Source organism: Chanodichthys erythropterus, chromosome 10 (genome assembly GCF_024489055.1).
Source record: "Chanodichthys erythropterus isolate Z2021 chromosome 10, ASM2448905v1, whole genome shotgun sequence".
NCBI lineage: Eukaryota > Metazoa > Chordata > Actinopteri > Cypriniformes > Xenocyprididae > Chanodichthys > Chanodichthys erythropterus.
Window position 1 is genome coordinate 38,806,138 of NC_090230.1, and position 27,044 is coordinate 38,833,181.

Genomic DNA, 27,044 nt, shown 5'->3' on the forward strand with positions numbered 1-27,044 from the left:
GCGCCCAAGGCTGCATCATTAAAAACGAAGGTAACCTTTAATTAACATTTTAATTTAATATGTGAGCAGAAGGAAAACTAGTGTATGGTTTTATGTATAAGTTGTAACACTGAGGTGGTGTACAACCCCTTCGTTCTACACCCCCAAGACCTTTGTTCATCATCGGAACACAAATTAAGATATTTTTGTTGAAATCTAATGGCTCAGTGAGACCTCTATTGCCAGCAAGTTAATTTACACTTTCAGTGTCTAGAAAGGTAGTAAAAAATATTTAAAACCGTTCATGTGAATGGTTCAACCTTAATATTATAAAGCGACTAATCTTTTGTTTAGAATCAGTTGTTCGGAGAGCCAAAGTCACGTGATTTCAGAAGTTTGGCAGTTTGGCACGCGATCCGAACCAAACAAATGCTTCGAAGCAGTGTTTTGAAATCGGCCATCACTAGATATTGTTGAGTACAGTGGTTCAATATTAATATTATGAAGCGCGAGAATATTTTTGGTGCGCCAAAAAAACTAAATAACGACTTATTTAGTGATGGCCGATTTCAAAACACTGCTTCAGGAAGCTTCGGAGCCTTATGAATCAGAAATCAAACAAAAACAGTTCTAAAAAAAAAAAAATATATACACAATGATCAACAGAAATGAACTTTATTAGTGTTGCATCTGTAAATATGAAATCAGATGATAATGTATTATAAAGAGGGTCCAGGACACAAAGATTTAGATCTTCAGTGCAACCCTCAATATTTCCTCCATGTTAATTGACATTATGCAGTGAACATGATTGACTGACAACCATTCATATTTTTATGTTGTACATATTCAGTAATTAACTGCTTTACAAAAAGCAAAATAAAACAATGTCATAGTCACTTGTATTTACAGTGTAGTAAATATACTTTTTCTATTTTTACACAAAAAAATATTTACAGAGGTGAAGCTCTCAGCATAAAAAAAGAAACTAAAGAGAACACTTATGTAAAATTTTGCATAACCTCAAGTGCTGAAAAAGAAAAGAAAAACCGGTCTCTGCCATTACTAAACTCACATTCAACACTTGACCTTTCTGACATTAAGACGTACCAATGTGAAAGCAACTCTTGATTAGAAGAACAGAAAAAATAAAATGGCCCCCAATACACACATTTCAACATGTCCAAGAGTCAAAATGGCACCATTGTATATGGGGTAAGGATAAAAGGTAGGTTTCAAGCTTGGATTTAATCTGAGAGAAAAATAAAACACAAACATCAGTACACATGGCATAACATTTACATGACCAGTTAAGAAAATCTGTTGCAATCACACAAACTCAAAACTGGACAGTCTTGCAGAACCCAGAATGTTACAGTTCGCCGACCAAAAGATAGAAAACATTAAGAAATAAGGTGCAAGTAAACTTTGAAAAGAGTTTGAGAATTGTCCCTAAAACAGCAAGTTCTTGAATCTCTCTTTGTTAAAGTTGCTATACCATAGAGTAACTCAATGAGATCTTGGCTGTCTCACTCAGTTCTTTATATCTAAATGCTTTTTCAGTTGATTGTTGTTTTTCCTGTAAAACTGAAATTACATTTCACTCTAAGTTTAAGTGGGGTTTTGGAAATTTCACAGTTTGGATGGATCTGCAACTAAATGTTTTTCTTGTACTATAAAATCCAAAAGGGTACAAAGGGTAAATTCTTGAATAAATACTACACAAACGATTGTATATTTTTGTTTTAGGGGACAGCTCGCAAATGTTTCCTTATTAGTGCTGACTCTCCAGGAAGCAAAATCATTCCTGCCCTAAATTAAACGACCACAAAAAAAGTAAACATAGTAAGTAAATGAGATTAAATACAACTGAACAAAGGAATGGCACTTGGTTAATACTTTCATCTATTACATTTAAGAAGGAAATTAGTGCTTTTAAACATAATATACTCAGGACCTTCAGACATTGTCTGTGATTCCATCAAAAAAAAAAAAAAAAATTAATGTTCTTATGCATAAACAAAAAAAAAATATTAGACTTTCTCCCATTCTGTGTCAAACAGTGACTGGTTTAAACAGAGGCGTTCAGTTTATTTTGATCCTGGCAAACACGGCTGAGCAGTTTTAGAAGAACCTAAAGATTACTGTAAACGCTGGGTTTACGCAGGAGTGAAGAGAAACTGCATAAAATGCAGAGAATGTATGTCAGAGATCCAGCAGGGGCTAAACCCTGCTGTGCTCCGATTCTCATACAATCTTTTTGATGCTAGGTCTTTTAAAACTTCCGGTGCTGCGTTGTTTCTGGACCTGGCTGGCCGAGCCGTGGCGTGTGCGTCCGCTGGATGCCAGACCCGTGGTGGGGGACAGGTCCACCTTTTCTTTATCGATTCCTGCTCGAAGCAAAAACATACATACGTGATTATACAAAGCAATAAACATACAAATTAATTTTATCAAGTGGCCAGTCATTTTCCAAAGTTACTAGCCACTCAGCAGGTATATTGGGCTGCTGTTTCTTTAAGACCTGACATAGGAATCTATTATACTGCTACACATTCATTTTCTTTCTCAACTGTTTACTTTCACTAAAAATATAACTGACTGTGTTTACGTGAATACACGCATTTTGACATTATTTTGCATGTATTTGACTGTTTAAGCACAATAAGCAGCGAAAAACTCAATTTAGTACTGAGAGGTGGCTTTATGTGCGCACACTTTGGGTGTGAGCACAAAATCTGCGGGAATGAGTAAAATTATGCGCAATACACGCAATCCCACGCCGAAATTCAAGCCCTGTAACACCAACAATATTCATCTGGAGGAAATGAAACGAGTGAGTGAGGGGAGGCAGGTTTGTGTGTCAACTCGCTGTCAGAGATGAGAGAGCGAGATACCGCAGCTGGTATTGTGTATCTATTCTGCAGATTCCAGTATTGGAAGCGTTTCAGATATGCAAGTATCAATATGTATCGATCATATCATATTATTTTTGACAACAGTACACAGCAAAATCCCCAGAGTTATATCAACTCTGCTCCGAGTACATATGGTCCCTCTCTATATAGTGTTAAAGGAACACTGAAGCAGAGTTAAAGTTAATGAGATAATTAAGTTATGATTGAGCATTAGTGATGAACACCTGCTTTTAACAAGCAGAATCACTGAAGAGAAACAATAACTACAACTGACAGTCTTAGATTGAATCAACTGGAGATAAGACATTAAATCTCTTAGGATCTGATTAAACAACTCCACAAACAGCATATTATCTCGTTAATTTTAACTCTGCTTCAGTGTTACTTTAACACTATAGAGAGAGGGACCACATGTTCTCTGAGCAGAGTTGATTTAACTCCGGAGATTTTGCTGTGTACATTGCTCTTACTTTATTATTTCAGATGCCTTTTTTAAAAGACTACAATTGAAAAATTGTAAATTTAACCCACCAAAGTGGCCAGTAGGAGTAACAGCGTTACTGGAAATCCACCCACATTTGGCAGGTTGGCGGGGTGTTAATGTCAAGCCCTGAGCCTATATTTTACAGTCATTCAGACTTCTGTTCCTGAGGTTGTTTTAAGTGATGACCTTGCAGTCATACAGACCATCTAGATATACAATTAGATATATCATGCTCAGATGATACAAAATGTATAAAAAGCACACAAAAAAGGTGGCAAAACTGTGGCTTACACACACTAGGAGTGTGTGCTGTCTAATATCGGACAGACATAAGAGCACATACGTGCTTCACAAAAAAAGATTGTCGTAACCATACTAACCCGCCAGAAACACAAGTGTGACTGCCTGACAGGAAACAACTTGAAACAATTAACAAACACTTTGAACTATAGGCGCAGCATAACTATAAACGCAAAAAAGTTACACAAGATGTCATAAATGAGATTCATAATTAAAACATCGCTTGTCTCTTTAGGTTCATCTCTTCCAAACCAACTGACACTAGGTAGACCAGTATGCGTGGCCAGGAACTTGGCTTGAAACTTGCATTGCACCTGGTTACAACACTGTAAAAGGGTTCATCTGCTACAAAGTTAGGGTTTAAATATAAACTACAAAGCACTGAGTAGAGTGCAGACAAATAGAAAAACGCAGGTTAAAAATGAAGCAGGAAGTGTCAGGCAGAGAACTTCACACTGCATGAACAGCTCTTTTACTGTAGACAGCATGCAGTCAAAGTGGAAGAAGTGACATCATCATGCTTAATCTGCAATAAACATCTGAACAACAGTTGCTGACAGAGAGAGACCGACAGAAGTAAGAGGCACATTACAAAAAATGTTCTGTAGTGTAGTGTTCAGAAGTAGTCTGAATATAAATTAACATTTATTTAAAATAAGTTCTTCTTTGGCTAAATTACATGTCCTTAATAGCCTAAACACAGGCTTTACTCCCTTCAAACTTAAATTGTCACTGTTTCATTATATCGTTGTTGGAAAACACTTTTTTCAGAATAATTTCTTTTAGATAAGCTTGTGTATATTTTGAGTTAAAGCTGATCTAGGCACGTTTTCCCTGAAGAAAAATACGTTCAGTTGAAAACGAAAGTAAGAGAGTGACGCACTTTCGTTGTGTCTTGCCGTGAAATTAAAGTTCCGTGTCTTTATTAAAATCAACACATTAATGATTTATCTCTCATCCATCTGCAATTAATTGGAATGTTATTTTTTTATTACCTGGCCCGTCCGACCTGCAGATTATCCGCAGTATCCAGATATAACCGCGATCCACGCATCATCGAACGGTTCGAGAATGGACACAGGCCGGGAACATGCAACAGAACCGTGTCGGTGGAAAATGGGCATCTCATATCTGAGCGTGTGACTGCCTGTCTGAGTTTTCATTATTCTCTATGCAGGAAAAACCCTGCATGTACTTCAGAACTGACCTGGTGCATGCTGGGAAGTGGCCAGTGAGGTCATTGAATTTGAAAGGTTGAGGTTGGCAGTGATGCTGAGCTGGCTCTGAACAGGTGGAGGGTATGGAGAGGTGGGTGTTCGCAGACCCTCCTCGCTCGTTTCCTCATCGATGCCGGGCAAATAGGTGTCAATCAATGCATCCAGAAACTTGACAATCAGCTCCGCATAGTCTGGGAACTGAGTTTGCTGCGGAAAACAGTGTGGAGCTCAAGTTTATGCAGATGTATATAATAAAAGATCATGATTAGTGTTTTTCTCTGTTGCATTTTGAGAACAAATTCAGTGTCACTTACTTTAGAGAAAGGACCAGCAAATCTCCATAGTCCATTGAACCCAAAAGCTGTGGAGTTAAGTAAAAATGTTATAGAATTTGAGTACTCACTCATTAGACTAACTCACTCATTCATTGATTGATTGATTACAGGATGATTTTCACAGCTTCTCATCAGACTCTGGCAATCATAGGTAAGAGTCCCTAATCTACCCATCAGACTGACATTTACAGATCAGGCTTTCATATCCTCTCATCAAACTCTGGCATTCACAGCTCAAACTCTCACATCCACTGATCCTGCATTGGTCAAACTGTGAGTATCATCTCAATCCTGTTCAATCATCAGATTAAACATGAAACAAGTTTTGGACATGTGCATGTATATGAGAGATGTGAGCTGCTTTACTTTGCAAGTAGGATGTTTGGTATTGAGGGGGCGACTCTTCATGATAAACTACACTCTGCAAAATTCCATGGACTGGGTTCAGAAGATTTGGGTCCTGACACAGTGACAACAAAGTATTAATCTTTGAATCCAGGAGGTTGTGACTGGAATAAAAAGCAAAACACAACAATGAGAGTCTCATTTCATCATTCAATGTCATTTATACTGAAGAGCAGGAGCATTTGGACTTACACAACAGGAAAGACCTTTGGGAAGACAACACTGGCCTCAGCTAGAAACTCATACAGGACTCTCTGCTCAAACTCATCCGATGTGTTTTTCACCTGAGTGGCCTGAAAAATCATTCAATAATACAGATGAGTCAAAATTCATAGGATGAATAGATGTTTAAAATAAAATGGTGGGGTAGGGGGGGCAGGAAGTGACAATTCTTCAGAGGAACGGAAAATGACAGAAAAAGTAACAAATATTTAAATTATAAATGCAAACTGGTCTGTGAATGACGAACTGAAAACAAACAAAAAAAAGTTCCTTATTTATTCTGAGAAAGAATGATATTACCAGCACAGTCAGAAGCAGCGCCTGGATTTTGGGATCTGTGAGAACTTCCTCATTAAGCAGCACATTGGACTCAGACACAGAGACCTTCCGCAGATGGTGATGGGAGATTCTTGGGGTTTCTTTCAACAGGAAACAAAAAGTTATAAATGGATGCAAAAAGTGAGAATCATTTCATCTCTTTGTGACCCTCACCAATTTCATATTCATTTTCAGCCACTCTCCTCATCTTGGGCGGTGTGGTGATACCCGATTCCATTTCAGGCCTCTTTGGTGCTTTGCTGTCTGACATCAGGTGGTCAAAGCTTTTTCTGGTGCCTAAGGAAAAAATGTAAGAACATTAAAACACCTAAAACAAACTATTCTAAATAGTTAAAAGCATTAAGGTTTGTATATACATATATATGACCTCATTTTCATAATAAATTACCCAGAAGCTTCTTGGTGTTGACCTGGGAGGGTTGCCCCATGTCCAGGCTCATGGATTTGCGTGTCCGTGGGCTGATCTGCCCCACTATGGGGTACTGGGCTACCAGGTATCGCTCTGAGACCTTTGGTGATGCCCACAGCTGACTTTCCCGTAGCGTTCTGGATGACAAAGATCATGATTTATGAACTGGGATGCAAAAAGTTAGCATCTCACAAAAGGTGAAGGAGTGAAGTTACCCTGATCTTCTTTCTAGGTGGTACCTGCAGTTGGGATCCTCATGATGTACAGAGTACGTATCCATGTGAACATTCTCCATGGTAACGTCAGAGAGTAGCAACAACTTCCTGTGTTTCAGGCTGCAGCGGCTACGCACTTCTTCTGACACAGGGAGGAGAGCTATACAAGTGCACATACACAAACATTACTCCCTGTACTGAACCCTAAATAACCAATGTGAGACATAACCCAGAGAAGGAAGTGGGAGATTAGCAGTGGTTTCCTTGCCTGCCAGATATGCCACACTCTGTGTGTTCACCTCAAACTTATCACAGTTCAAGTGTTTTCCTACCAAGGCCAACAGCATGTGCAGGATACGGATGGTCCGTGCCACTGTGGTGGGGGAGGGGTGTCGGAACCCTGCCAAAACAAAACAGATGTGTGATAGTTTCCCAACCAACACACAAAATGTTTGAATATTTTTGCATAACACCCATTATTTACCTTTCAACAGGTGCCCGACCAAAGCAAAATTAAAGTTGGAGTTGAAGTTGAGACCAACAAAATGGTCCATTTGTTTGCAGTGCCATTCCAAAGGCTGACGGATCTCCATAAACACTTCCTCAGGACTCTGGGAGATAGACAGGACAAATCCTTTTTTTATTTCACAAGTTCATTTACATTTTTAAAGTTCAAATATTCTTTTTTTTAGTTGTTTCTATTATAAAACAACAAAATGTTGTTTGAAACACTGTAGAACTACCCTATTTGTAGTGTATTTTTCACCCATGATTCATTTATTCTGTCATCGAAGGTGGGTAATAATAGGTGGTTTTTGAGATAGTGTCAGCCTACATATACTGCGGTTCAAAAGTTTGGGATTGGTAAGATTAATGTTTTAAATGAAGTCTCTTATGCTTATCAAGACTGCATTTATTTGACTAAAAAAAAAATTGTTTTCTATTCGAATATATTTTAAAATGTAATTTTATTCCTGTGATACATAGCAGCATTACTCCAGGTTTCAGTGTCACATGATCCTTCAGAAATCAGTCTAATAAGCTGATTTGCTGCTCAAGAAAAATGTATTATTAATAGTGTATTATTATTATTATTAGTAGTAGTAGTGTTACAAAAGCTTTCTATTTCAGATAAATGCTGTTCTTTTGAACTTTCTCTTCATTAAAGAATCCTGGTTTGTTGAGCAGCAAATCAGCTTATTAGAATGTTTTTTGAAGGATCATGTGACACTGAAGACTTCTGAATGGCAGTGTATGTTTGTATATGTGCTGCAATTTGACATGTGAGAGTGTTATATTAGAACCTTGTCGTTGAAGACTCGCAGACTATCGAGTGTGTGTAGGTTCTGTTCCAGCAGAGCGGTTCCGGCAGAGTACAGATTCACCTCATCCAACTGCAGCACTGCCACAGCCACCCAGAAGAGTGCTTTGTGCATCGGTGAGTCCTGGACGACACCCACACAGTTACAGAAGTCACACACTCTTTCTCTCTCACACACACATTTTTAGAACACTGTAATTTGATACCTTGTTGAGCAGAGGCTGTAGTTTAGTGAGGGCAATGACAGTAGCTTCGATCAGCACCTGGCTATTACAATTATCAGGACTCTTCAGGCAGCTCTCCAAACCCTGAAAGAAAGAAAAAAACAGTTCTTCTTAAATGACAGAAAACATCACTGCAAAGCTAGATGGCAACATTATCAACCAAGATGATCTAATACTTTCCAGAGCAGAGCAAAAACATTACACACTACACAGTTAATGGATTGGAACTTGACTCATTTTCATGGCTAGCCCATGTTCCTGCTTTAAAGGAAGACAGACAGGGTTTAGACAGGTTCTGACCCGGTCGATGCTGAGGAGAGGGCTGGCCTTGCTCAGGATCCGTATGATTTGTTTCATTTGGGTGTGTGTGACCCGTTTACTGATGCAGCCAAATACCACAAGAGCCCGCGGCTGCAAGGATGGATTATATTGAAAAGCAAACCTGCACATTAAGCACACACATACATGTTCATCATGAATCACATATCACTAAAATTAAACTTTATTAATACATTTTTTCATAATTCATCTGTAGAGAGCAGAGTTTGCATACTTCTGTGCCAGATCGGTCCACTGGTCCAGCCATTTACAGCCTGGAATGTCCCTCATACATGCCTTAAATACAAAAGGGAAATACCGTGTGACACTCTTAACCAGTATGTAATGCTTTACAGTAAACACGGAAATATATAGAGAAATGAAACAGGCAGATGCACAAAACTTGAACTTTATTAAGGGTCTTACAATAGTGCTGCTAGCACTTTGTTGAAAGAAAATTGCAAAACCATCTTAACAAGGCAAAATGCTGGTAATTTTAGCTGGTAAATACACTGCCAATACACACATACCTTTACAAAGGCTACTTGTCATGCTGAAACTTTGGTAATAATAAAATGAGAGAGTGTGCAGTTATATTCTGTTTGTATTAAGTTTTTCCTTTAACTCTTACACTGCCTGGCCAAAAATAAAAGTCGCTGTTTGGATTTAAATATGTAAATGCTTAAGAGTCTATGACTGGATAATTATTGCAGTGATTATTATGTTTCTAGAATATGCATTTGGCAACAGTTCTTCTTACCCAATTGATGGAGTGTGTAGCTTTTCATTTCTTAAACAACCATGTAGGAAGACACATCACGGCCATATTCCAGGATGACAATATCAAGATTTATTAGGCTCAAATTGTGAAAGAATGGTTGGGAGGAAGCATGAAGAATCATTTTCACACATGAATACACATGATCTTGATGCATCTCTTGATGGAAATAAATGTTGTGATGTTAAGAGGAGCATCAATTTTGGTCAAAATCTTGTATTGACAATGCAAGAGGTAAGCACTCTGTAAAGTCTCCTCCAGCACATCCCAAAAACTTTCAATTGATTTAAGGTCTGGGCCAATTCATGTGCGAAAATGATTCTTCATGCTCCCGCCTAACCATTCTTTCATAATTTGAGGCTGATGAATCTTGGCTTTGTAAGGCCCGCCCAATCAGCCCAACAATGGTTTCCCATAGGGCGGGGAAGGTTTCTTGCACATTCTGTCTTTTCAGCGTGGCAAAGTAGTTTAATTCCAATTAAACTATTATCCGACTCCATTTTATTATGACCTCGAATTTAGATTAGAATGCGTCATTTGTATAATATTTTAGCTACACATTTGATTATTCTTTTTAACTCTTTATTGAAATGACACGTTCATTCGGATCCTTATAACTGGAATATGATCTCTTAATCACAAACTCGTCAGTCTTGGTCATTAGACAACTGACTGATACTTTCAGACGCCGCACCATAGTATGTTATTCAGCCCCCATAGATCTGTACACACTTGTTTAAAGTAAGGCTTTATCTAACCAGAGGTCATGACAATTACCAAAAAACCGAACAGACCAATTTAACTTCCTCTTATGTTAACTTTATATAATCATGCCGTGGCTTCCCCCGATACACTTAGTTAGAATAATATTACAATAATCAGAAGTTGAGGCTCACCCTATTCAAATTGGTCTAACAATATTCTTGTTCTGAAAGGAAAACCCTCTGCAATATCTCTTGAAATACTCAATTTGCATTAATCAGGATCCCATTGCATGAAAGACCCAGTGAAAGGGGACTCACCCTCTTCAGAAAGCAAAATATCTCTAAAACCTTTAAACCTTTATTACCTTCTGCTTTACTTTTGTGGGAATGAGACCTTTGTACCAGTCACACTGAGACATTTCAAATGATACCAAACACGTATAGCATTGTGTGACAATTGTTCACATTAAACCATATAGATGTTGGGTGAATTTCATGTCATCTCCACATGTAGAGTGAAGAGATGGGGGAAGAGGGGGTGAACGAAAGGAAATGTACATTAAGGCAATGCTGAGGTGTGATAGATTCAGTGTGATTGCGTCTCGGATGGGATTGCTAATTTTGCGAGAGAGAGTTCAAATGTTAGTTTCCTTTGTTTTCTCACAGAGTAGCCCTATCTTGGTCCAGACAGTCCAGCATCAGCCTTACAGCTTTGTCATCCTGGAATATGGTCATGTTCTGTCTTTCTACATGGCTGTTTAAGAAATAAAAAGCTACACACTTCATCAATTAGGGTTAAAAATATGCTAGAAACAAAACAATCACTGCAATAATGATCCAGTCATAGACTCGTAAGCATTTGCCTATTTAAATCCAAACAGGAACTTTTTTTTTGTATATAGCTATATGAACAGGGGTTCACTTTGGGTGAGGCTACCCAGCACAATGAGAGATGTGCCTGAAAGTCTTTCCATCTTCACTAGTCTACTTAAGATGGAAGAGATGCTGCTTTACCACACCGCATCAAGTTAAAAGGTATAACGTACCTCCATGATCTCCAGCAATGCCTCGGTAACGGTCTCCAGGGATGACAAAGCAAAGGTCTCTCTCTCATAGGAGCCCGGAGAGAATGAACGATCCCTGTAGCTGGAACGAAAGGCAATGACCGCAGCCGATTTGACCTTGCTGATGCCGAACAGCAGGTAGAACTTTGGCAGGGAGAACTCTGTCAGACTAAGACGCAACACCTGCTTGGTCTCCTCTGCACAGCAGAAAAACAAGACACTTCAATAATCAATAACTCCTTGATGCATGAAAACATCCCTCTAGGGCATAGACATCCTCTTACCGCTGAAGCACAGCTGGGAGCATGTGCAGAGGGAGTGGATGATGTTGATAACCAGGCCATGCGTGGATGCCCGAAGCGACAGAGGCCCCGTGGCCACCAGCAGGGTCACAACATGGAAGAGGTAGGGCAGGTGAGCGGCGACATCCAGAGAGTTGTTGAAGGACAGCATGAGCATGTACCTGGCCAGGATGGCGATGTCATCCCACATCAGGTGCTGCTCCAACGTTGGTGTGGGTGATAGGCACGTCTTATCGATGATTTTACACATCCGAATGATCACCTGTTGGTAAGTGCGATGGCAAAATTCAATCTCCATGTTAAATTTAGATGAGAGAACTGTTGTTATTGTAAACTAAAACTATTAAAACTAGGTTTCAGTAAAGGAAATAAAGCTAAAATAAACAACTTAACACAACTAAAACTGAAATAAACTTTAAGGGTTAGTTCACCCAAAAATGAAAATTGTTGTCGGTGTGAAAAAGTCTGTGTTTTGACATAGAACCCGGAAGCACCGCACTGCGTTTACTACGTCAACAGTGTAGGAGACCGACAAGGAAGAGAAGAAACTGTTGAATAAAGTTGTTATTTTTGTTTTGTTTTTTATGCACAAAAAGTATTCTCGCCGCTTCATAACATTAAGGTTGAACCACAGTTGTCACGTAGACCATTTTAACTACGTCTTTACTACCTTTCTGGGCCTTGAAAGTGGTTATAACATTGCTGCCTATGTGTGGTTCAGAAACCCTTATTTTTCATCAAAATATCTTAATTTGTGTTCCAAAGATGAATGAAGGTCTTACGGGTTTGGAACGACATGAGGGTGAGTAATTAATGACAGAATTTTCATTTTTGGGTGAACTAACCCTTTAAATATAAACATTAAATGAAACAAACATTGATAAAAATGACAAACGCACATAAAATTACTTAAACTAAAATTAAAATAAACTGAAAATATAAAAATAAGAGCCAATTCAAATGATATAAATACTATAATAGTATATAAATAATACTAAATAACACCAGAAAGATCAATATATACAGGAACTGAAAGAAATTAAATTAAGAAACAAAAACACATTTCCTGTTTCCCATGAATTCAGGAAATTGTTCTGCCTGAGAATGAAGCAGTTATTTCAGTGAAACATTAAAAAGTTAAGTCAGTCAAGTTCACAGAACCCAGCCGAGCTCAATGAACCAACCTCAAGTCCTAACCTAAGCGCCATCAACTATCTTCTCAAGACAAAGGGAGAGAAATAGAGAGGCAGATCAGAGTGGTTAAAAAGAGCAAGAACAAAAGCGAAAGAATAAGAAACCAACCAAACCACATCTGTGGGTCTCACTGTGCTCACAGAATTACAGCTCTTTTTATAGCATCACATCATGCTTTGTGTTGCAGTTTTACATGTTCAGAAACATTCTCAAAATGCGATCCTTGGCCTGCTCAACTTTCTCCTGGTCTAAATGTAAGGTTAAGGAACTTGCACTTATAAAAGCTGAACTTTTCAGCTACCATTTATATTCACTCTCACAAAGTATATTCGTATGTGTGTGTGAACATCACCTTGCTAGACACCAGTTTGACGTTACCAGAGGCCAAAGCCACTGCGGTGTCTGCCATTACTTCAGCTTTGATGGATCCGAGACCTCCCGTCGCACTGGTTTTAATAAAACTGTCCAGAACTACATCAAGTAGATCTGTTATCTGTAGACACAGGAAGCTGCCATCAGCTCAATATAGACATGAGAAATGCTCTCTAAAATCAAATTAATTGCAAACACAACAGTGCAAATAAAAATATTAAAGGAAGTGAATATGACTGGAAAACCACAAATACAACAATTATTTTTTAAAAATGTGTCATTTACGTAGTTTCACCATGCAGCTCTTCTTAAGCCTTATCACCTCCCCAGCAAAACCAAAAATAATTGTCACATGTAGGGGAGGGCGATATGGATTTTGTCATAAAAAGTGACTGAGCAGTACAGCCAAACTAATTTCCCTATTTTAAAAATGTAGCCCACAACCTACAAGGTAACAAATATAAAAGAGAAAAGAAAGACAGAATCTTTAGGCCAAAGTAGGGGTGGGCGAAGATGAAAATCTTTTTTTCATTATTTTATCTTTGTTATTAAAAATAAGAACAAAAGATGCATATTACAAATACAATATAATATACAAATTGAATAAACAGTGCTTTATTTTTTTCCACAGTAGGTGCATTTACCAGTAGTATACAAGAATAAACAAATGTAAAAATAAAACACTACATAGACTTCACTGTATAAATCATATATACACACACACACCGATTCTTTTTAAAGCTACTGAAGTTATGCAGTGAAGAACAGTAAGTGATTTTCTCTTTTGTCTTTAGTTGTTTGATTAACAGCAGCAGGTTTATTAGGTTGCGGCCACTTTAAGACCTCATGCACCGATCTAATATACGGACAAGCATCCAGTTTTCTCCCAACTGTTTACATTCAACATAATTGTCTGTGTTTATGTAAACCTTGAGGTATTTGACAGCTCAATAAGACGCAAAAGGTAACTTAGTTTAGTACTCACACGCTGTTTGACAGGCTTTTAGTTTTGGGTGTACACGCTCAGAAAAGCGCATGTCAGAACAGTGTGTGAATAAAATGCTTAACCAGCAAGGCTTTAAAATGCAAAAAAAAAAAAAAAGTGTTGGTGCCAAAACTGCAACCGATAGAATGCACTGTAGCATTCAAAAATCATAATATCGCACGCCCCTAGTCACATGAATACATTTCAGATCAGCTCTGTTACCTGTCCCAAGCTCCCCCAGATCTTGGCCTGAATGGATGGATACATCTGCTTTTCATTGATCGTCATAGTAATGAGTTTGTCCAGAATTGCAGTAACTCGTTGGCGCTTGGCATCGTCGCTGTGCTTGCAGAAGCGTACCAGGTTCAGCAGCCAGGGAGTCATGTACTCCAAACACAGGTGCTTTAGCTCTATACCTGCATATATGGAGGAATGTCATTGGTTACCAGAAGACTTGACATCTTTATTACAGTTATGTCTACAAGAATGAATGATTTGTCTAGAGATAAAGCAAATAAACAATCAGTATAAACATTTGTGGACTAAAGATTTCTTCTAGTTGCAATTGAAACTTCCTATTACGACTTCAAGGCAAAACAGAGAATGTGAGTAATAATCAGATGGGGGATCACTAGGGTCTTCTGAGAGTTTAATTAAAGGCCTAATGGGGCACTAACTGGACTTGCTGAAACCAGAGATGCACTCCTCCAGGAACTCCAGGGTCAGGTGAGGCTCATTAGCTGCTAGAGTCTTGCTAATGGACACGATGAAGAGGGTGTTATTGGCAGGGATGCAAAGACCAGAGGTCTCCAGAAGTTGGCCTTCAATCTTCAGGTTAAAGGTGCAAGTTAAGGCACACAGGAGGTTATAAGCTGCAGACCTTTTAACAAAACAGAGAGAAACATAAATATTCAGACATGAAATTCCAGGAATACACTGGTAAATATCTGACCACTGTTGATTTAAAGAGGATGATTCATCACCTTAAACTGGGGTCAGAGCTGCCCAGGTTCAGCAGGGCGATGTTGAGAAGGGTCCCTGGAACATCTTTGGGCCTGATCTTGGTGTGCTGGGGGATGGAGTCGGGTTGGGAGAGTTCCCAGCGCGTACGGATGTGGATAATCGAGTGGACTATGCTCTCACACTCCTGGTGCATGAAGGTCAACGGCGTACCCTGGTTAGCGATGGTTAACGTGAACTGATTTTCATCCACTAGGCAGATCTCTTCAATCTCTGAGGCATAGTAGATGTCGTTGAGGAAGACTGACTGACCCAAGACTCGTGTTCGTTCGGCTGAGGTCACCTGCACTGCCGTACTGCCCACCTGGAGCAAAGAGAGAATAAAAAAACACTGAGATAGAACATAAAAAGCGAAACCGAGCTGTAAGAAGTATTCATGTTTCTTCACACACCTTAATGGACACTTTGGTGTCTTTGTGGGCCAGTTTTAGGGCATTGTGAAAGACTTTCAGGTCTTCATCCAGGGCAAGAGTAGCTGCCGGAAGCTTCTGTTGCTCTGGTTCCACATGCTCAGCCAGCCGTGCAGGTGAGTCAATGAACAGTAACTTCTTGCTGCCCTTGAGGCCCGTCAGCAGTCTCTCATGGTATTTGGTGTATTCTCGTACCCATGTGTTACAGTTATAGATGTAGATGGCGGCCACATTTTCATAAGCAAATCCCGGAAAGACAACAAACCATTTGGAGAGAAAGTCGGTCTTGAAGCGATTGCTGGGGCCAGCGTGCGTCAAGTCCACCACTAGCTCGTAGGGTTTGGCGTAGTAAGGTTTGAGGGTGAGAAGTACATGGTATATGAGTAAATCCCCATTTATCTGACCTGTCTTGAACCTGTGAGGGAGATGAAAACAGACAGTCAGCGAAACGGAAAGAAAGGTCTGCAAACCCACCGAATGCTGTTATTATAAGTAAATAAGAAAATGGAAAACTTTGACGCTTGATTGACAAAGCCATCTTTGAGTGTTTTCAATGGACATATAAGCTTGAATTTTCAATGTTATAGAAACCAAATTACAAAAACTACTAGACTGGGCAAGTCGCCCATGACATGCACTGGTTCGTGATTAAGAATCGACACATATTACTAGCCTTGAATAGATGTGACCACAATGACCCTAGCCACACATGGTTGATGTGCATGTCTAATATAAGAGCCCAAGCAGAAGTGAAAGAACAGGCAGGAAACTCATTGCTGGTTAATAAGTGTGTGCACCTGCAGGCTCAGCTTTAAAATTACCACTTCTCAAAAATAGGGCACACTTCTCTAGTGCTCAAATTTACAGCGTGAAGACATTCAAACAGAGTCATTCAAAACTCTGCAGATAACAGAACCTCAGAATAAACCAGTAACATACCAAAAAGGTAAGAAACCATTTATTTTAAGTTTTATTTATGAGCTTCAAGCTCCTCAATTTCAATTCAGTCATTTTATTAAAAAACTAAATCACAAAAACTAAAGAAAATATATACAGTACCGGTCAAAAGTCTGGAATCGTTAAGGTTTTTTAAGTAGTCTCTTCTGCTCACCAAGGCTGTATTTATTTGATCAAAAATACAGTAAAAACAGTAATATTGTGAAATATTAATAGTTTAAAGACCTCTTTTCTATGTGAATATATGTTAAAATGTAATTTATTCCTATGATCAAAGCTGATTTTTCAGCATCATTACTCCAGTCTTCAGTGTCACATGATCCTCCCGAAATCATCCTGATATGCTGATTTGCTGCACAAGAAAAATTTCTGATTATTATCAATAATGAAAACAGTTGTGCTGGGACACATTTTTGTGGAAACTGATTTTTTCCAGGATGACTAGAAAGTTCAAAAGAACAGCGTTTATTTTCAGCCATTTGTTTATTGTGCCTTTGCTAATTTAAAGTATACATTTAAAAAAAAAAAAAAAAAATTCTTAAAAAAATAAATAAAATAAAAATAAATCCCACAAAAAAACAACAAAAAAAAAAAAACAACAAAAAAACCTTAATGTTTCCAAACTTTTGACCGGGTAAATGGTATATAAATTAAGATACATAAAATTATATACAATTTCTTACATACTAAGTTTCATACACTTGTGGATGTCTCAAAAATAAATGAAAATGTATAGATTTAAGATTTATCAATAATATAAAATAGAGGCCAAACGTGATGTCCAGAATGGATTATTTGTTTTTAATGACCCTACAAGTTCGATTAAACCATCAAAATATGAGGAAAAAGCATTATATTTTTAAAATATTTTAAATATGAGGGAAGAAAAAAAGGTTCAAAGTACTTATGACAAAATTATTTGTCAAAAAACAAAACAAAAAAAAAACACTACACCTACAGGTTTTATTTTACAATGCAATAAATAAATTAATAAAATAAAAATAATGTGCAGAAAAACAAAAAGCTCACAGGAAAAAGCATACACTGATTACAACATAATCAGTGATTATTATTTTGTTGGTTCCCTCTTGTTTTTGCATGTGTTCATAATTTCTTTGTATGACAGCCTGGCCAAAAATGATATCCACTTTTCAGTGCGTTAAATATGTTCCATTATTTAACCAACAGTCAGTTTTGTAATTGGTAGAAAAAGTGAATAAAATATTAAGGAATTTTCCTGTAGTAACTGATTTTGGTAGAATAATTCAAGTACATATAAATGATGTGAAATTGCTTATATCTTTAAGAAATTGAACAAAATAAAATAACAAAACTTCTCCTTTCTCTTATATTTCACAGAACCATGATAAGTCCCAGAACAATTTGTTTTGTGTGCTTGGCATTGCTCTTCGGAATGGCACATGCTAACACAACAAAAAATGAATACACATCCTCTTTGGTCACTAAAGCAACACCAAAGACTGAAACCCAAAATAACGGCTCACCTACGACAAAAGTCAATACTGACATCATATCAACATCCAGAAAAAATTCAGTTAACACAAATAAATCTATAAAAACATCTCAACAACCAGCCTGCACACCGGCCACTCCTGAACCCAATAAAGGACAGTGTATCTTCTTCCTGCCAACAGAAAATATACTGCATCTGGTTGTGTTTGCTCTCACAGTGGGCTGCTTAGCATTGCTGCTGACCACACTGATATGCACCTGCCAGGTTTGTCACCTGAGACGAATCATTTCTAGTCTCCAGCTTCGTCACAACAACATTGACCTACGTGCCATAAGAGAAAAGAGTGAAGAGCCAAACAGGGATGAAGGCCAAGTGGACGGGCACCCAACGGAGACCTGTGTCTTGCTATCAGAGGTCACCACACCACAAGAGGAGGTCATCACAGCACAAGAGGAGAGTAGAGTGGATGAGGACAGAGTTCTGGAGATCAAGAGTGAGGAGAACAAAGACACGGAGCAGCCCAGTACTGTGAAGGACCCGAACGGAGACGTCACCCAGGAGAACAGTCATGTGCCCGATGCAAAAGCACCAGAGAGCTCCGACACAGGGGTGTGAACATGATCAGACACTTAACGAACTGGTGTCACACAACTCCCCCTGCTGGCATTTAAAGTCTGCACCTGCTTAAGCTTTAAAAGGGATAGTTCACTCAAAAATTTAAATTCAATCATCATTTACTCACCCTCAAGTTGTTCCAAATCTGTATAATTTTCTTTGTTCTGTTGAACACAAAGGAAGATATTTTGAAGAATGTGTTAAACTGAACAGTTTTGTTTTATAGTTTTTTTCCTACTATGGAAGTCAATGGTGCCCCAAAGTAGCCTGGTTACAAACTTTCTTCAAAATATCTTCCTTTGTATTCAACAGAACAAAGAAATTTATACAGATTTGGAACAACTTGAGGGTGAGTAAATGATGATAGAAATTTTCATTTTTTGGGTGAACTAACCCTTTAACTGTTATCTTCTGCATAAGACTCAAGAAGAAGGTCTGAAATCTGAAAGTACGGTTCTAAGACTGTTGTTAGAAAATGATATTAAAAAGCTAAATGTATGCACTGAAATACTGCCAATAAGCCTTTGTCACTCTCAACATTGCATGACCATGTTTCGACAGCTAAAAGCATTTATGTTGTCCGTTTTTTAAATAAAATCTGTATTTTCTGTAGATTTTTCTTAAAGGATTAGTCCACTTTTAAATAAACTTTTCCTGTTAATTTACTCACCCCCAAGTCATCCAAGATGTCCATGTCTTTTTTTTTCTTCAGTTGAGAAGAAATTAAAGTTTTTGATGAAAACATTCCAGGATTTTTTTCCATATAGTGGACTTCAATGGGCACCAAACAGTTGAAGGTCAAAATTAGTTTCACTGCAGCTTCAAATTTTTCTACACGATCCCAGAGTAGAAATAATGGCCTTATCTAGAGACCATTATTGGATGACATGGGACATCTTGGATGACATAAATTATCCGGAAAAGTTTATTTAAAAGTGGACTAATCCTTTAATAAGTCTAAACATCCTTAAATGAGAAATATATGCTTGAGAAACAAAAATATGTAAAAATATGTAAAATGTAGTTTTTAGAGAATTTAAAGTTCTCTGAAATCATCTTGTTTTAAGGATGTTGAGATCTTTTTTGTGGATAAGACTAAAAACTGATTTAGAAATTTGCTGTGTGGTTTTGTGTTTTTGAATAAAAAAGTTGTCGTCTTTATTTCAAACCTTGAAACTGTACTATACTTGATGTTTCTCCTCTGAACAAAACATTGGTAACTTTAAGATTAATTAAATCCACACAATTTCATTTTGCAGCATCATAGAACCGTGAGAAAATACATCATTTTACAGCCACACCCAAAATTTCTGCTTTTTGTTCACACTTAGCACATGATCACGTGATCTAGCAGAATATATTCTCAGCCTGTTATAAATAGAAAAGCAGCAACCCTTCCAGGACAGTTGATGAATGGGTCGCATTCTCGGATTTGCGCTGGTAAACAAAGGAACAGCCTTGAAATGGTAAGACACATTTTGTCAGAGAAACTTTCAGATTTGAGATTAATTTGTAAAAAAAAAAAAAAAAAAAATAGGTTAGAAAACTTTGTAAGCAGAACTGAAGTCAACACGCTGATAGGTAGTATTGAAAAATGATAATAATAACTTTTTTATGACAAGAACAAGAAATGTAATTATACTCCATAAATATAATGCTGGGAGATTAATGAAGTATTTGCAAACTGACGATGATGAAAAAAAATAAAAAATTAAATAATAATCATATATAATATACATAAATATACAGCAGTAATTAAACTAAAGCACAGGTGTACAAGTTTAAACTTGTGTGAATGGACAAAGTTACTGTATACATACTGTATTATAGGGATACTCTATTTTACAACTTTTTTTTCTATCTAAAGTGATAAAATGGAAAAAATATTAAATATAGAGCTGCTCAGACTATCTGTTAGACATTTTGCTGTCACTTAGCTTACACACACATACAGTAGAAATTAAACTAAAGGACAGTTGTACAAGTTTACACTGTTATGTGAATTTACTGTATATTTACTATATTACAGAGACAATTTCCCAGAGAAACAATGTTTTATATGAAACATTTCAAATATCTAAAAATATAATGAAACTTTTACAACTTTTTTTCCCCTCTCTACAGTGTTAAAATATCAAATATTAAACATGGAGCGACTCAGACCTTGTTTGTTCATTTATCTGTTGGCCATTTTGATGTCATTGAGCATCTCTTCGACCACAAACTCTGACCACACCAACACAGAGATATTTGAGCTGAAGGGTGGAGATGGTGTGAAAAGATCACGAGTGAGAAGACATAACTTACAACTACCAGATGCATTAAGTTTACCAGAAAAGGTTTATAGTATGTTTATTTTATGGAGGCTTTTAAATGATGTTTCCAATGATACAAACACCATCAGAACATCAACAATGAGACCAGAAAAACTGGAATCTATGTCATCAGAAGGACCGAAAAACACGGAGATAGTCTTCAAAGCAAAGGACAAACCCTCTTCACCTACCACACAGGAACAAAGCACTCATTCCACTGGAATTACTGGTACAAATTTCTCTAGAACTATGGCATCGTTCCCCACTGACCCATCATCACCAGACTCACAGAAAACAACTCAATCAGAAGATTCACAACTAATCAAACAATCAACTCAACGACTTCAGACCACAATACAGACAATACCAGAACCCAGTCAAGTTACAGAACAACACATCCTTGATTCTACAACATTGACAATCAAAATCTCCTCCAAAACAGTGGAGGAACCTTCTACAATGATCATTCAAGAACAAATTGACCATTTCACTGGTATTACTGATACAAAGCACCCTACAGCTATGACATCTTTTCCAACATACTCACCAGACTCACAGAGAACAACTCAATCAGGAGATTCCCGACTAGTCAATCAATCAACTCAACGTCTCCAGACCACAATACAGACAATACCAGAACCCAGTCAAGTCACAGCACAACACATCTCTGATTCCACAACAATGCCAATCAAAAATTACTCCAAAGCAGCAGAGGAACCTTCAACTATCATTCATGAACAAATTGACCATTTCACTGGAATTACTGATACAAAAGACCCTACAGCTATGACATCTTTCTCAACACACTCACCAGACTCACAGACAACAACTCAATCAGGAGATTCCCGACTAGTTGAAGGATCATCAACAATCACAAAACAGAAAATTACTGAACCCAGTCAAGTTACGGAGCAACACATCCCTGATTCTAAAACACTGACAATCAAAATCTTCTCAGAAGCAGCTGAGAAACCTTCTTCAACTATCATTCATGAACAAATTGAACATTTCACTGGTATTACGGATACAAAAGACCCTACAGCTGTGACATCTTTCCCAACACACTCACCAGACTCACAGACAACAACTCAATCAGGAGATTCCCGACTAGTTGAACGATCATCAACAATCACAAAACAGAAAATTACTGAACCCAGTCAAGTTACGGAGCAACACATCCCTGATTCTAAAACACTGACAATCAAAATCTTCTCTGAAGCAGCGGAGAAACCTTCTTCAACTATCATTCATGAACAAATTGAACATTTCACTGGTATTACGGATACAAAAGACCCTACAGCTGTGACATCTTTCCCAACACACTCACCAGACTCACAGACAACAACTCAATCAGGAGATTCCCGACTAGTTGAACGATCATCAACAATCACAAAACAGAAAATTACTGAACCCAGTCAAGTTACGGAGCAACACATCCCTGATTCTAAAACACTGACAATCAAAATCTTCTCTGAAGCAGCGGAGAAACCTTCTTCAACTATCATTCATGAACAAATTGAACATTTCACTGGTATTACGGATACAAAAGACCCTACAGCTGTGACATCTTTCCCAACACACTCACCAGACTCACAGACAACAACTCAATCAGGAGATTCCCGACTAGTTGAACGATCATCAACAATCACAAAACAGAAAATTACTGAACCCAGTCAAGTTACGGAGCAACACATCCCTGATTCTAAAACACTGACAATCAAAATCTTCTCAGAAGCAGCGGAGAAACCTTCTTCAACTATCATTCATGAACAAATTGAACATTTCACTGGTATTACGGATACAAAAGACCCTACAGCTGTGACATCTTTCCCAACACACTCACCAGACTCACAGACAACAACTCAATCAGGAGATTCCCAACTGGTTGAAGAATCAACAATCACAAAAAGGAAAATTACTGAAACCAGTCAAGTTACGGAGCAACACATCCCTGATTCCAAAACATTCGCAATCAAAATTTCATCCAATATCACGCATGAAGAAATCTCTCATTCTACTGGTACAACTGATTCTACAACTATAACATATTTCTCCACTGAACTTCCACCACAAGAGTCACAAAACAACACTCAGTCAGGAGCACCACGATTATTCACACAACATCTCCAGCGCTCCAAGCTGAACATTTCAGAACCTAGTCAAGTCACAGAGCAACACATCCTTGATTCCACAACATTGCCAATCAAAAACTTCTCCAAAGCAGCGGAGAAACCTTCTTCAACTATTATTCATGAACAAATTGACCATTTCACTGGTATTACTAATACAAAGGACCCTACAGCTATGACATCTTTCCCAACATACTCACCAGACTCACAGACAACAACTCAATCAGGAGATTCCCAACTAGTCAATCAATCAACTCAACGACTCCAGACCACAATACAGACAATACTAGAACCCAGACAAGTTACAGAACAACACATCCTTGATTCTACAACATTGCCAATTAAAAACTACTCCAAAGCTGCGGAGGAACCTTCTTTAACTATTATTCATGAACAAATTGACCATTTCACTGGTATTACTAATACAAAGGACTCTACAGCTATGACATCTTTCCCAACACACTCACCAGACTCACAGACAACAACTCAATCAGGAGATTCCCGACTAGTTGAAGAATCAACAATCACAAAACAGAAAATGATGGAACCCAGTACAGTTACAGAGCAACACATCCCTGATTCCAAAACATTCACAATCAAAATTTCCTCCAAAGCAGTTGAGGAAACTTCCTTAGGTATCATGCATGAAGAAAGCTCTCATTCTACTGGTACAAATGATTCTATAGCTATAACGTCTTTCCACATTGAACTGCCACCACAAGAGTCACAAAACAACACTCAGTCAGGAGCACCAAAACTATTCACACAACATCTCCAGCGCTCCAAGCTGAACATTTCAGAACCTAGTCAAGTCACAGAGCAACACATCTCTGATTCCACAACAATGCCAATCAAAAATTACTCCAAAGCAGCAGAGGAACCTTCAACTATCATTCATGAACAAATTGACCATTTCACTGGTATTACTGATAAAAAGGACTCTATAGCTATGACAACTTTCCCAACACACTCACAGACAACAACTCAATCAGGAGATGCCCAACTAGTTGAAGAATCAACAATCGCAAAACAGAAAATTATGGAACCCAGTCAAGTTACGGAGCAAAACATCCCTCATTCCAAAACATTCACAATCAAAATTTCCTCCAAAGCAGTTGAGGAAACTTCCTTAGATATCATGCATGAAGAAAGCACTCGTTCTACTGTTACAAATGATTCTACAGCTATAACGTCTTTCCACATTGAACTGATACCACAAGAGTCACAAAACAACACTCAGTCAGGAGCACCACAACGACTCAATCAATCAACACATTTCCAGAGCACCAACAGCCCCACAATTCCAAAACCTAGTCAAGAATTTCTACAACCCACGGCAGTCATGTTCACCCCAGACATGACCACAACATACAGAAATGAAAAGGAAACTCCACTACAGACTGCCATAAACTCACACATTACAAACCATGGCAAACTTGCATCAACAAGGGGAAATGACAGCCTGCAGCCCACTTCCCTTCCACAAACAATGAAGCATGAACATCCAAGAAGAGCCATCACTGGGATGGTGAAAGGCATTTCAAAACCCACTCTACCTGCAAAGACAAAAAACCCAACTTTAAGTTCATCATCAATCAAGCTTGAAATTCTAGAAACTGCTACATACACACATTCTGTAACTTGGCACAATGGGAAGCCAAACCAGTTTGTGAAGGCCACAGATTTCAGTGTTTCAAAACCTACACCACCTGCATTCACATTGAAGGAACAAACCAAAGAGTCCACTTCACTTCTGCTACCAGTAGAGACCTCTATTTCACATCTCAATGGGTTCACGTCAGATCCAGAACACCACAAACCCACACCGGCAGAAGAGCCTAGAAATCAAAACACTGAACAAAATGCAGTTAATACTTCTAATAACGGTTTAATGCAACACTTTCTGACAACAAAAACTCGCATATTAACAAATGATTTATCAGTAAGCAGCAAAACGGCTTCCATATCACCTCTTCTTAGCCTGACAGAGGATCATTTAATTGACTCAAAAGGACCAGGGGACACTTCTGTGTCAAAGGACATTAGTCTACATGTTTCCACATCATCTGCTGCACCATTCACAACCTATCAGATGAATCCAAAAACACAATCACAGAGCACAACAAACAAATTTCCAATCCTTGGCACAATAATATCCCATACAAGTGTCCTGTTAGCAAAGGACACATCAACTCAAGCTCCTACAGATAAAGTGAGACTGTCTCAAACTATTCCAGCCTCCACAGAAAAGCTCACTGTGACATTCACTCCAAATCCAAAACCTTCAGAAAAACATATTCATACAACATCAGTCATGAGACGTGGATTTCTGACATTAAAAACTCAGGAAATTCCATCCTGGATATCAACAAAACAGTCCAATTTACTTCCCAGTGAAACAACAGAGCCTCGATCAGACTTGACAAATCAAGAGCCTACAGCAGATACAGTGGCGAAGGAAAAGTACCCCAATAATGATGGTCTGTTAACTGAGGTGGACAAATCAACACAAAGCACGACTGGGCGCAAACTGAGTAAAACTACTCGTACAGCTACAACAAAATTGCACATGTCAAAAACACAAAAGGTCTCACGGAATCCCAAGACATTTATTTTACCAACACACAAATCAGCTGATACAGCAATAAAAGACGACACGGAAACCCACAGAGGAATTTTTGGATTACTCTTCACTTTTGCGTGCCTCCTTTTGCTGATAATAGTAATCTTGCTTTGGGCAGTATGGAGAAGATGGCAGGCCCGGCGCTGGAGGCACAACATGTGGGTGGCAGGTCCCCCTCTCCTGTGTGGAACATATCATTCTGTCTTGCAGAGCAGCAGTGCACATACTGCAATAGAGATGAGGAAAGGAAACACCCAAAAGAATAAGCAGGAAAATAGTGATGTTCATGAGAGCATCGCCCTCAAGCAACAATACAAAGACCTTCAATGGACATAAGGATGTCAGAGAACACAACAAGGCACACTCTCTAATATTTACCCTCAACTTTTTTAACTAAACATTAATTTGTTAATAAGTTAAATTGTGAATTAACAAATTCTACAGACTCCTCAGTGTATGCAAACACTTAACTTTACATGACTTACATGGACAAATAAGAGATAAAATTACATTATATAGAGATTGTGTGCTTGTACATTCAGTGCTTGTATTAAATTATTTTAATAAAAAGGTATTTTTTCACCTGTATTTTAAAGCAATAACAACCTGATTCAATAAAACAAACAAGAACTCTTGTTGAAAATGCTAATAGACTTTATTTACATTCAATGGAAAGTTGATCACATGTAAAATGATTATACTAAAAGGAATAGTTCTGAAGTGGCGCGTTTTGAAGCCCAAAATAAATGCAAGCTTAGATGCCTCTTGTGGTTCAAACAAATACGGCTGGGCAAAAAACTCAAGCTCCTCTTCTCTCATATCAAAATCCTCCAACATTTCTCTTTAAAATTTCTCATTTTAGACTTCTAATTAATGACCAGTGTTTTGTTTTGCCCTATCCTGTGCACTTCCGCGTTCGTCATTACGTCATGCGTCAGGTCAGGGGTTAAGATTCTACCGCAAGCTAGTCATTTTACATTATGAAGTTTTAAATATGGATATTTTTCCCATGGCTTTCTTTAAGAAGGCCTTTATTAATGCCCTGGAGCTGTATGAATTATTTTTTCATGATAGATGGATGCAGTTTTTGGGGCTTCAAAACACGCCCCTCGTTCACTACCATTATAAAGCTTGGAAGAGCCAGGATATTTTATATTCTACCATTGTGTTCGTTTGAAAGAAGATCATATAAGCCTAGGATGGCTTGAGGGTGAATAAATCATTTTTGGGTTAACTATCCCTTTAATATGGCAATAACAACCTTCTCTCACCTCCGGCTGGGTTTGTTTTCATGTCCAAATCTGCCTGGCTAACACACAAAACAGCAACAACACTGCGGTCCACTAAAACAGTGTTAGATGAACAGATCAATGAATTAAGGGAAGAATCTAGACAGCACATGTAAAATTAGAGCTG

The 27,044-nt window shown here is 38.1% G+C and overlaps 3 protein-coding genes across 10 annotated transcripts in view; 2 read left to right on the plus strand and 1 right to left on the minus strand.

The window, feature by feature from the left end:
* Positions 1–668: 668 nt before the first annotated feature.
* The window catches only part of nf1b (neurofibromin 1b), a 67,500-nt gene continuing 41,124 nt past the window's right edge, over positions 669–27,044 (minus strand). For 5 of the 8 annotated variants that reach the window (XM_067397651.1, XM_067397656.1, XM_067397655.1 and 2 more), the window contains 22 exons: positions 15,498–15,930; positions 15,069–15,409; positions 14,763–14,965; positions 14,308–14,501; positions 13,081–13,221; positions 11,517–11,796; positions 11,215–11,429; positions 8,922–8,983; positions 8,669–8,810; positions 8,351–8,452; positions 8,128–8,268; positions 7,308–7,434; positions 7,092–7,223; positions 6,824–6,983; positions 6,588–6,745; positions 6,353–6,475; positions 6,161–6,279; positions 5,831–5,931; positions 5,600–5,742; positions 5,213–5,259; positions 4,889–5,105; positions 669–2,369 (listed from right to left, as the gene is read on the minus strand). In XM_067397651.1, coding sequence (XP_067253752.1) covers positions 2,227–2,369; positions 4,889–5,105; positions 5,213–5,259; positions 5,600–5,742; positions 5,831–5,931; positions 6,161–6,279; positions 6,353–6,475; positions 6,588–6,745; positions 6,824–6,983; positions 7,092–7,223; positions 7,308–7,434; positions 8,128–8,268; positions 8,351–8,452; positions 8,669–8,810; positions 8,922–8,983; positions 11,215–11,429; positions 11,517–11,796; positions 13,081–13,221; positions 14,308–14,501; positions 14,763–14,965; positions 15,069–15,409; positions 15,498–15,930 — 3,724 coding nt within the window. In that variant the 3' untranslated portion in view covers positions 669–2,226. The remainder of the gene's footprint in view (positions 2,370–4,888; positions 5,106–5,212; positions 5,260–5,599; positions 5,743–5,830; positions 5,932–6,160; positions 6,280–6,352; positions 6,476–6,587; positions 6,746–6,823; positions 6,984–7,091; positions 7,224–7,307; positions 7,435–8,127; positions 8,269–8,350; positions 8,453–8,668; positions 8,811–8,921; positions 8,984–11,214; positions 11,430–11,516; positions 11,797–13,080; positions 13,222–14,307; positions 14,502–14,762; positions 14,966–15,068; positions 15,410–15,497; positions 15,931–27,044) is intronic. The other 3 variants (XM_067397657.1, XM_067397653.1, XM_067397652.1) reach the window with 1 other exon arrangement.
* LOC137028633 (uncharacterized) lies at positions 15,993–19,971 on the plus strand. The gene is made up of 2 exons (XM_067397664.1): positions 15,993–16,461; positions 17,832–19,971. The coding sequence occupies exon 2, from the start codon at positions 17,836–17,838 to the stop codon at positions 18,559–18,561; it is 726 nt and encodes a 241-aa protein (XP_067253765.1). The 5' UTR covers positions 15,993–16,461; positions 17,832–17,835; the 3' UTR covers positions 18,562–19,971.
* LOC137028630 (mucin-4-like) lies at positions 19,960–26,251 on the plus strand. Its single transcript, XM_067397658.1, has 2 exons — positions 19,960–20,027; positions 20,686–26,251. Exon 2 carries the CDS (start codon positions 20,709–20,711, stop codon positions 25,962–25,964), a length of 5,256 nt encoding a protein of 1,751 aa, XP_067253759.1. The 5' UTR covers positions 19,960–20,027; positions 20,686–20,708; the 3' UTR covers positions 25,965–26,251.

Bases quoted from the DNA above. Each gene is read 5' to 3' on its own strand.
- LOC137028633 (XM_067397664.1), top strand. From the start codon at position 17,836: ATGATAAGTCCCAGAACAATTTGTTTTGTGTGCTTGGCATTGCTCTTC.
- LOC137028630 (XM_067397658.1), top strand. From the start codon at position 20,709: ATGGAGCGACTCAGACCTTGTTTGTTCATTTATCTGTTGGCCATTTTG.